General features: G+C 37.0%; 1 protein-coding gene across 1 annotated transcript; it reads left to right on the forward strand.

Annotated features, from left to right (window-relative positions):
• The first annotated feature begins 334 nt into the window (after positions 1–334).
• Positions 335–10116, forward strand: LOC117918650 (probable xyloglucan glycosyltransferase 6). Its single transcript, XM_034835447.1, has 5 exons — positions 335–1268; positions 4955–5263; positions 7363–7653; positions 7737–7850; positions 8829–10116. Exons 1-5 carry the CDS (start codon positions 360–362, stop codon positions 9465–9467), a joined length of 2262 nt encoding a protein of 753 aa, XP_034691338.1. The 5' UTR covers positions 335–359; the 3' UTR covers positions 9468–10116.
• The last annotated feature ends 787 nt before the right edge of the window (positions 10117–10903 follow it).

Genomic DNA, 10903 nt, shown 5'->3' on the forward strand with positions numbered 1-10903 from the left:
AATTTCAACACTAACTTGATGAGGTTTTTCACTTGCTTGTATTTATCTTCATCCCTCCTATTGTTCTTTTGACTTTTCACTATGTTGTCGAACTTTCTCGCAAACTTATCAATGGCAAAATCAAGTTATTTTTGAAGTCACATTTACGGACTTTTATCTTTACTAATTCTGAGAGGTAGAGCTTTCTCCCTCCTAGGAATGGACTTAAGAGTCATTTCAAGGAGTCAAGCCAACCAGCTCATCCAACCTCATGGAAACCATATCACTTTGGTCTGAATTTAACAAATGGTTTGGGGTGCCACCAAAAGCAGCCCATCCATCTACCAGCCAAACCCATGTGAGATCAGCCCAAACCCCAGATGATAACTAAATTTGGTGTAGGCTTTCCAAATAAAGGACACCCGTCAGTCCATCCAGCTACTTCCCCCCAATCAATCCCCACAAACTCCGGATCACAACACCAAAGCAGTAGTGAGGGAAGAAAAAATGGTGCAGTGAAAGAGATCTCAAAATCCAAGCACATTCTCACTGTTTCTTTCTTTCTACGTTTCTGTATGTCTCGACCGCAAAATTATGAGTTCCAAGAATGGTGGAACAAGCAAAGGGAGAAGCATCACGACCTCTTCATCGACAAATCTGAAACCCAGAGGTTGTTCACTTCCGTCGAGATCCACACTCCCACCGCCGATCCCGCCGTTGACAAGGAGCGAACCCGGAGCGCCCGCCAGCTCTCCTGGGTCTGTCTTCTCAAGTTACAGCAACTAGCTAGTTCCATTGCCTACCTGTCCAATGGCTTTGTCGCCATTCTCCGAACCGCCAATCGGAGAATTGCATCTTCTTCTGTTGCCGCGGATTCGTCTCGATCTGAATCCAGGCTGTACCACGCAATTAAGGTGTTTCTGGTTGTGGTTTTGGTTCTGCTCTTGTTTGAGCTTGTTGCTTACTTTAAGGGGTGGCATTTCAGTCCGCCGTCCCTCAGTTCGGCCGAGGTGGAGGTGTTGGGGTTGGTTGAGCTTGTGTACGCCAATTGGTTGAAGATTAGGGCGAATTATCTGGCTCCGCCGTTGCAGAGTTTGACGAATGTTTGTATTGTTTTGTTCTTGATACAGTCAGTGGATCGGATTGTTTTGATGTTGGGTTGTTTTTGGATCAAGTTCCGGAAATTGAAGCCGGTTGCGGTGATGGAGTTTTCGGAGAATTCGGAGGGGCAGAATGTGCAGGATTATCCCATGGTGTTGGTTCAGATCCCAATGTGCAATGAGAGGGAGGTAAGAAGATGTAGGTTTCGAACCCCTGGAAATAAGCTTTTGTTCAATATATTTGCTGTTTCACTTGAATTTTGGTTGGTTTTAGCAATGATTTTATTTAGATCTTTAGAAATAATTGTGCCATTATAAGCTTTCTATGAACAAGAACTGTGTTCTATATCTGGTCGAAATTTTAGTTGTTAGTAACTAGCGCTAGTGTTAGGGTATGGGACCAGCAATATAATTGTCGGGTCCAATCACATTAGTGGATCGAACATCATCATCCAACTAGATTTGGCTTCCTGTTCTCAGAATTATCGATTGTCGGTAAAATGAAGGTAATTGAAATAAACAAGTGGCATCTGAACCATGGTCAGAGGTTCTTTAGGGTTTAATCATCCTAGTGGACCATCAGAACCAATTGCCTACCATGTAGGTGCCAATTGGTTTATTGATTTAGGAAAATGATAAGTTCGTTGACTACTTTAAACAATATATTGAAGCAGGCAACGAAGGGGATGAAGTAGCAGCAGCTTTATATGATATTGGGCAGATTGCCAAGACCCCTTTTATAATGTAGTTGGGGATTCAGCCTGGTTCCATAGAGGGAAGAATGGCAGGGGCCCTGTTGTTTGAAGGGGACTGATAGTGCACTTTGCGAAGCTTCTTTTAGATATAAAAGAAGGGGGATTGTGGAGCTGTGAAGCAGCAAAGCCGGCTATAGATACACCCCACTTGCACTTTTAGGTTAGGTTTCTTAGTTAGGAACTTGCCTTTTAGTTAAGATTTGTCCTATTTGGTTTGTTAAAGGGTCAACTGTCCCAGGAGATTATATGTTATGTTCTTTGGAGTGTTTGGCCGGAAAACCTAGCATTCATTGTTGGCTTCTTTAATATTTTCTTGCTTCTTCTGCTTGATACAATATGTAATTTTCTTTTTGCACTAGTTCTATGAAGGATAGGACTTTTTTTTTCATCCAATTCTTCCTCTTATTGTTTTGGTTTGCCTTTGATTGCATCAGCATGAATGGCTGGTCTAGAAATTATAAGAAATTTCATTTTAGATCTTCTTAAAAGAATTAGGTTTCTTTTACAAGCATGGCTAATTTAAAAATGGTCACATCTAAGATTGTTCCTTTAAGGTTGATAGTTGATACTAGTTGAGCATTGAAGAAAACCTTTGATTTCAATACAATACCTTCTTCTCTTAACTGGGATATTGAATATTTCCTGTCATCATTTAAGGATGTTTAATTGATCCAACCTAAAATGTTTTTCTATGATCTTGTTGTTGGTTTTCTTGCTAGGACAGCAAGCTATCATGCTTTGACTAGATTTCCAAATTCGCTTTTAGTTGGCAGCCTGGGTTAGATTAAAAGGAAGTCTTAGGACATGCTGAATTGCTCCACTTCCCTGAATTATTAATGATTCTTCTCTGATAACATTATACTAGATAGGTGTTCGATGTTTATTTGTTGTCTAGATGCTAATACTCCCATGGCGTCAAGTCTTGTAGTAGACATGTAATAAATGTATGAATTTGTGGGATATGGTTAAGGGGAGCTCATACATATATAGTGATAAAAACTTTTTCCCCTATCCAATGTGGAATACCATAATTACCCTTTCATGCAAACACGATGTCTTCATCATGTCTAAAAGGACGATATCCTAAGCATGTAGACATTGTTTGCTTTGGGCCTAAGGGACCCTTACGGCGTTAAAACATGTCTACATAGTTAAGAGGAGCCCATATAGATATAACGTCAATTTTTTTTTTCTCTATCTAATGTAGAACCACCACTATCATGGTTCTAAATATTTGCATGGCTATGGTTTTGGGTGCTCCTTAAAATAACATGATTCAAATACCTAGCAAAAATTGTGTAATTGTGAAACCTTTTACAGTGCCTTTTTCTATCTGAATTATATTAGGGTTTGAATAATAGGGAATCTGACATAAATTGTCAATGTTGAGGTGCAATATCAAGATGGTGATTTGGTGTGGATTTAGGACTCCATGCCATGGATTTAAGCATTATGTTTTAATGTCATTTAGGACTCCCAAGGTCTTGTCATGGATTTAGGCAAACATGAAGTGGGATGCACAAGCATAGGTAAAGAAGGCACACCCCAATGGCAATTCACTCTTTTGGTGAGAAAGCATTTGCCCAAAATTTCATTACAATGGTGACAACAAAGTTCTAGCCCCAAATGTATTTGATAAAGGTGTTATTCATTTGATTTGATTTAGAAATACCCATAGGATTTGATACATCCCATTGAAGGCACTCTTGGTAAGGTGGTGCACAAAAGGTTCTACAAGTAGAAAGGTTTTAATATCACACTCATTGGGCTGATTGACATGAGCAAACCACAAATATGCTTCTTTTGATTGGAGCTTCCTATGGCACGCTCATACGCATACATTTTTTATTCTTTTTGTGGACTATATTAGATAACAATTCACTATTATGATGCTTTAGAAGACTTTTTTTTTCTCTTTCTTGTAATTTTGCTGAATGTTGAATGCTGATCACTCATTGTAATTACACAATTATTCTTAATTTTAATTTATAATGAGCTAGGCCAATAATACATGCACACACACACACACAATATAGTTTTAGCTTAATGAGGGCCTCATGTTTCTCAACTTAGGATTATATACCACTTTCATGCATGTCATGAACACTAAATGCTACATTCCACCTAATCCATAACCTCACATTTCCTTTAATGTCTGACATGGGAGAGGGATGATGGAAGCTCTCAATTTCTCATAAACCTGATTTTTTGGCATGCATGGGAAGAGTGGGTCACATATGTAATCCAACTTGAAGCTTGACAAACCATGGGTCCGTCATGAAGTCAGAAACTGTATAAAGTTAACACCATTTCACATCAGGTGCTATTCGATTTGGTGCTCCTCACTATCAATGTCACGAAAGTAGGATTATAGGAAATCAAAAAAGGCATTGTGCAAGTGCAACACTTAATTGTCCCAGACTGGATGCTGGTCTGTATTTTTATCCATGAATTTGGACAAGGAATTACTGTGTGACCTATTATATTCCAAACTAGAATGGTGCCTTTTCCCTTTCCCTTTTTTTTTGGTTGTTGTTGTTGTGTGTGTGCGTGCGGGGGAATGGGTTGAAGTATGGGGCCAGCTGTAAAGAAGAAGAAGAAATTTGATGCATAGAGGGAAGTGACAACTAAAATAAAAAGGTCGGTCGGATTCCTGGTGACCCTCTGATATTTCTATAACAATAAGTTGAGTTGATCATGTATTTCCTTGGTAACAAACTGAGAATGTAAATCAATTTGCTTTCTCTTCCTTTGTTTAATTTGATACCAATAAGAGCAGCAAGGTCGATTGGATTCCTGGTGACCCTATGATATTTATACAACAATAAGTTGAGTTGGTCATGTATTTCCTTGGTAACAAAACTGAGAATGTAAATCAATTTGTTTTCTCTTCCTCTGTTTAATTTGATACCAATAAGAAGATCAACTGAATTGCTTTTTGCTAATGATTTTGCTCTACTTTTTTTGTTGATTTTTTGTCCTTTGTTTTTTCTTTTAATTTTTCTGTTCACTTCCTTTTATGTATATTCTATGTTTATCTTTGTGTAGATTTGATTTTTCAATTTAATTTCTTTGCTTCCGTAATTTTAAGTATTCTATGTTGTTGGGGGTGTCTTACAGGTTTACCAGCAATCTATTGCAGCAGTATGTATCCAAGACTGGCCAAGGGAAAGAATGCTCGTACAAGTATTAGATGATTCTGATGATTTGGATGTTCAACACCTTATCAAGGCAGAAGTACAGAAATGGCAACAAAGAGGCTTGCGCATATTGTACAGACATCGCCTTATCCGCACAGGCTACAAGGCAGGGAATCTCAAATCTGCAATGAGCTGTGACTATGTTAAGGATTATGAGTTTGTTGCAATCTTTGATGCCGATTTTCAACCAGGGCCAGATTTCTTGAAGAAAACTATTCCTTATTTTAAGGTAACTTCAATATAACTAACCCTATGAAGAGTTCTATTGGCTCATGCAGGCTTTTACTTGAAGTTTAGGTATCGTTCATCATTTGTCTTTGCCAGCTATGACTAAAACCACCTTAGCTGACATCCCCTTATCATGCATTGAAATACATGTTTATTCTTTTTCTTTCATTCTTAGCCCCCTTTACTCACCCGGCTCAAAATTCTATTCTTGATTGTTCTTACTTTATGTACATATTCTTGGTTGCCTAACATTTCTTTCCATTAAGTGTAATTCGTTTTTATTGTACTCATGTCAAGGATTTCTGTCAACTTGTTTGAACAAGGAAAGTATACCAGACTCTGAAAACACTCCGCTTGCCTAATTCAAGTCCCTCAATTACAATTCCCTCATTACCTGCAGTTTGTATGACTGCGACAAGGTATGCAAAAAAAATAGGGATGAGTTAACTAGGTACCCATGTGCCTCATCCTTTCCCTGGGTTAAAACTAAAAACCAAAATGGACATTGTTAGGTTCAAACCAAAGTAGACTCCCTGTAACACAGGCAAGAGAATCTTCTCTCCTTATTTTCTCTCTTTCTTCATCCTACACTACTATGTCTGAAAGTTGGTTCATTGACAAATAGCATGTTTTAATAAAAACTCAGCTTGAATATGAGCTAGGTATTCATTAATATGAAGACATATGGACTAGAGTATGACAAGTTAATGTGAGAGAGAAGTCCAAAAAGGGAGGGAAAAAAAAATTTAACCATGGTTTTCCATTTGGAGTTAAAGTTTGTTGTATGTGAAGGATCCTCTTCTCGGGGAATTTTTTATTGTATGAAGTTCCTATGCTTTTTAGACTTTCATTTTTTTGTTTTTTCTTCTTTTTGAATTTCTGATTTGATTAAGATTTGAAATCCTATTTATGTTTAAATTCCATTATTTGGAAGGCTTAGGAATTCTAGGGAAAGAATTAGTTGTAATAGGGTGACATATAACAGCCTTTCATTTTTTTAATCATTTTGTTGAGTTTCTAGGGTTTTATATTCTATAAGTAAGGTTATTATTTTTGCTGTTGGTCTTGCTGGGTCTTGCTATTTGTTCTGTGCCTGAAAGGAAGATAACAGGGGTAGTGCACAATAACTTAGGGAAGAACGATGAACCCTTTCTCACTCTCTCCTATCCTTCTTCTACACGTGTAAAAAGGGAAGACTGTAGAGGAAAAAAAGAAAAGAAGGAGCTGGTAAAGGGAGAGATAAAGGAAAGTTGCATGTGTCAAAGAGCTGATTGGTTGACCCTGTAAGGAAAAAAAAAAGTTGTTTGATAAGCAAATAACCATACAATGTGAAAAGTATGGTTTACATGGGCTAGGGGCAAAAAAAAAGAAGGAATTTGTGCACCTGCATTTTGTTGTTTGATCAGGTATGAGAACTTGTTTACCCGCATTCAGCCCAAAGCAAGAAACAATTTGGGAGATGATCTTCAATTTTTTGGGCCCAACTGTTGGAGTGATTTGTTTCCTGCTGAAATCCGCTCTGTATTTCAGCTGGTTGTGTCTAGTGTGAGAGACAATTGTTGTATTTAACTGTTCATCTATTTTTTTTTTCCCAACTGTTGATTTATTTTCAGATCTATGTGAAGCTATAGAAGCATTCTTATAATTGAGATTCATTGCAAGGGATAGCAGCAGTTGCTCAAATAACTGTTTTCTCCAATTGACAAAAGCAATGGATCCCTTTTTCACTGGGATGGCAATGGAAGTGTGGAATGCCTTTTTAGGTTGGAAATTGTTAGAACATCAATTTGAGAGAAATTGTTGAATATGAAATTTGGGAAAATTGCATCATGATTTGATTTATAAGATTACATCATTTGGTATTGATTAACATATAGCTGGACTTGATTAGATTAGGAGTTGAGCTATATTTAGCACTTATTTTATATTGGCTTGCTGATAGATTAGATTTGAGATGACAAGATTTGATATCTTCAACTCTTGTTCCCTTATTGGCTCAATCATATGACCTATTCAATCTGCTTTGGGTATTATTAATGTATTTAAATTTAATTGGTAATTTTTTTTTTTTATTTTTAAATGGCATTCTTTTGGTTGAAGGGGAATGATGATCTAGCATTGGTCCAAACAAGGTGGGCCTTTGTAAACAAGGATGAGAATTTGCTTACGAGATTACAGAACATAAACCTGTCCTTCCACTTTGAGGTTGAACAACAGGTCAATGGTGTGTTCATCAACTTCTTTGGTTTTAATGGAACTGCTGGTGTATGGAGAATCAAAGCCCTTGAAGATTGTGGTGGCTGGTTGGAACGGACAACTGTTGAGGACATGGATGTTGCCGTCCGAGCTCACCTTTGTGGATGGAAGTTCATATATCTGAATGATGTAAAGGTTTGTAAATGTTTTGACATTCTGAGAGTTCCTCCAGACATATGAGATTTTGGATGTCAGGGTTTTTCTTTCTCTTTTTGCAGTGCCTTTGTGAACTCCCCGAGTCCTATGAGGCATACAAGAAACAGCAACACCGTTGGCATTCAGGTCCAATGCAATTGTTCCGCTTGTGCTTCTTTGACATACTCCGTTCAAAGGTATGGGAGTTTGAATTCGTTATCTCATTTCTTTGAAGAAAATATTTCTTTTTCAGTCTAGAAAACCTCAAGTATCAAAAGCATTTGAAATTTTTTAACAGGAGTTTATTTTGAGAGGCAACAAGAAAGGAGACTTTTGGTCAACTCCAAATATTAAGCTAGAAATATTTTGATTAATTAGTTTTTCAGTGGAAGCAAAAGAGAAAACGCAATCACCCAAAAATGAAAATTAAAGTACAAAATACAGTTGGAAGATGGAGAATGGAGTTTCCCGGGCTTCACTTACAAGTTAGAACTTGTTTTAAATAGATGGTGTTTTTGAAGTGTGTGACTTACCTCTGCACATTTTGGTTATAGAAAATCATAACATAGTGGGAGGCATGTACATTTGGCTGGCTTATATTTCATTTCTTGTGGTTTCTGAATGTTCCCTTTTAACCCCATACTTTTTTTTTTCTTTGAAATGATGTGGGGTTCTTGTTCATGGTGTAGTTTCCAACCTTATTAAGTTAAGTTGCCTGTTGGTTTTGAGAGTGAAAGACTGGAATTCCCCAAAGTAGGCAGTTAGAGGTTAATGGGCTCTAAGTTGATTGATCAGATTTATATTTACAAGTCTAGCAAATGGGTGCCATATAACCACTTCACTTGCACAAGATTGGTTTTCTAGATGTTCTCTTACTAAAGTTTCTACTATATTGAGTAAAACATAAGTTCTTTTGGTTGCCTTGGTGGAACCAATAATGGCCTCTTCTAAGTTTAAATAATTATATAACTTACAAAAGAAAGGAAATATTTATTTTTTGTTGTGCATTAAATTTTCTGCAATTTTATTCTATGAGAACTTTGAGAATCATGCACCACATAATGATCCCTGAGATTAAGTTTATTCCACCATGCTGTGACCTTAATTGTGGCCTTGGAAGTTATCTGGTTTCATATGTTATACTTGGTTAATATTAGCTTTCTTTTGAATTTCAGGTGAGTTCAGCCAAGAAAGCCAACTTAATACTTCTTTTCTTCCTCTTGCGGAAGCTTATCCTGCCCTTTTATTCATTCACCCTCTTCTGCATTATCCTCCCCCTGACCATGTTCTTGCCCGAAGCTCAGTTGCCAGCTTGGGTGGTTTGTTATGTCCCTGGAATCATGTCCATCTTGAATATTGTTCCGGCACCACGGTCATTCCCATTTATAGTCCCCTACCTTCTATTTGAGAATACCATGTCAGTGACCAAATTCAATGCCATGATATCAGGGCTGTTTCGGTTTGGGAGTTCTTATGAATGGATAGTTACAAAGAAATTGGGAAGATCCTCAGAGGCAGACCTAGTTGCATTTGCTGAGAAAGAATCTGACCCTCTTGTGGAAGGGTCCAGTCTCCACAGGTCGTCCTCAGACCCAGGCATTTTAGAGCTGAACAAACTAGAAATGACCAAGAAAACTGGAAAAACCAAAAGAAACCGTTTATACAGGAAAGAACTTGCTCTTGCCTTTATTTTGTTAACTGCCTCAGTAAGAAGCTTGTTGTCTGCCCAGGGAATTCACTTCTACTTCCTGCTGTTTCAAGGGATCACCTTTCTAGTGGTGGGTCTTGATTTGATCGGAGAGCAGGTGAGTTGACCTTCCTATCACTATTTTAGTAGCTTCGAAATCTCTTTTCCATGGATATACACTTTGGGACGAAAGGTCAAATTGACCACAGCCTTCAAATCTAATAATCAGAGCGGAATTATTGATACATGCTACAAAATAGTGGTCCTTGGCTCCCAATCAAAAGCAATTCGTTTTCTTATTTATTGTTTAAGTGAGGAAAAGGACTGTTATATATCATTTGTTCTTGCCGAGACATGCATGGGTCTATGTAAAAGTTTTCTAAGCCTGAAATATGGGAAACAGAACTTGACACTACTGGTGGTGCTGGTGGTGGTGTTGTGGTGGTGGCGGTGGTGGTGGTGGTGGCAGCAGTGATGGCAGTGGCGGCAGAGCGTGGTGGTGGAGAAACAGATGACTCTGTCCTGCCTGTTTGTTTGGTGTAATTCATTCCATTGTACAATTGCTTGTGCATGCCACAGAGAGAGAGAGAGAGCTGCTGTTGTTGGATAATCAAATTTATCATTCTTTATTTTTGTTATTGGACAGGTTGTGTACCATTATATAATTTGATTATACTAGTGTTGAAATCTGATCGGGTATTCCGGATAGTTTTCAATAATTCTTGTTTTGGACATGATGGGATAATTCAGTTCCTGGTGGATTTCAGGAGTCTTCATTCTTCTTCTGTAGCAGCTTCGGTTCTGTTTGCTTCTTTTACAAAACCATTATCATCCATGGCTCAGGTTTAGGTCTCACAAATATCGATGATTTTATAAAACTATCAAGGAAAATATCAAAATCAATGGAAATTTCTTGTTTTGGTTTTATGGTTGTCTCTCCTCTTTGCTTTGCTTTGCTTTTGCTTCTTGTTACAAAGTCACATGATTTTGTACACTAAAAAAAAAATTATTGGTGTGTCATCATATTGATGCCATATTTCAAGATCCCTTATTCAAAATTTAAGAATATTTATATTTTGACCAAGATGTTTATAGGAAAGGATTATCATATGCATATATAATATGTCAATAAGATGGGAAGAACCAAGGAGCATAAAATATTTGACCCACCAAAAAAAACTTTATATTTGATTATACCCCTTCCAAAATATTAAGGGCGTGTTTGATTCTTTTCTTACCCATTTCTAATGACAATGAGAATGAAATCAATAATGATTCACTTAGAAATGAAATCCGTCTTATAAGTGGGATTTTAATTGATTTTCAAGATGTAAAAATTTTAATTCCCTTAGTATAGGAAATGATATATAATTTCTTAAGGTTATTTTTTATTCCTGAAAAGTATTAAGAAAAGAAAAAATATATATTAAGAAAAATAATTTCCTCACATTTAGTTGTGTGGAAAATACCAAAGACAATATAATATAAAAATAAAAGTAATTAAAAACTTGTATATTTTCAAATTATTTAATCTTCTTATCAATGAATTAAAATAAGTAAATT

This window comes from Vitis riparia, chromosome 7 (assembly GCF_004353265.1).
Source record: "Vitis riparia cultivar Riparia Gloire de Montpellier isolate 1030 chromosome 7, EGFV_Vit.rip_1.0, whole genome shotgun sequence".
In the NCBI taxonomy this organism is placed as follows: domain Eukaryota; kingdom Viridiplantae; phylum Streptophyta; class Magnoliopsida; order Vitales; family Vitaceae; genus Vitis; species Vitis riparia.

What these genes read in the sequence shown, in the direction of transcription:
- LOC117918650 (XM_034835447.1), top strand. Translation starts at nt 360, where the DNA reads ATGATAACTAAATTTGGTGTAGGCTTTCCAAATAAAGGACACCCGTCA. An exon ending in AAACTATTCCTTATTTTAAG is followed by an intron (nt 5,264 to 7,362) that starts GTAACTTCAATA and finishes TTTTGGTTGAAG; the next exon opens with GGGAATGATGATCTAGCATT. An exon ending in TATATCTGAATGATGTAAAG is followed by an intron (nt 7,654 to 7,736) that starts GTTTGTAAATGT and finishes CTCTTTTTGCAG; the next exon opens with TGCCTTTGTGAACTCCCCGA.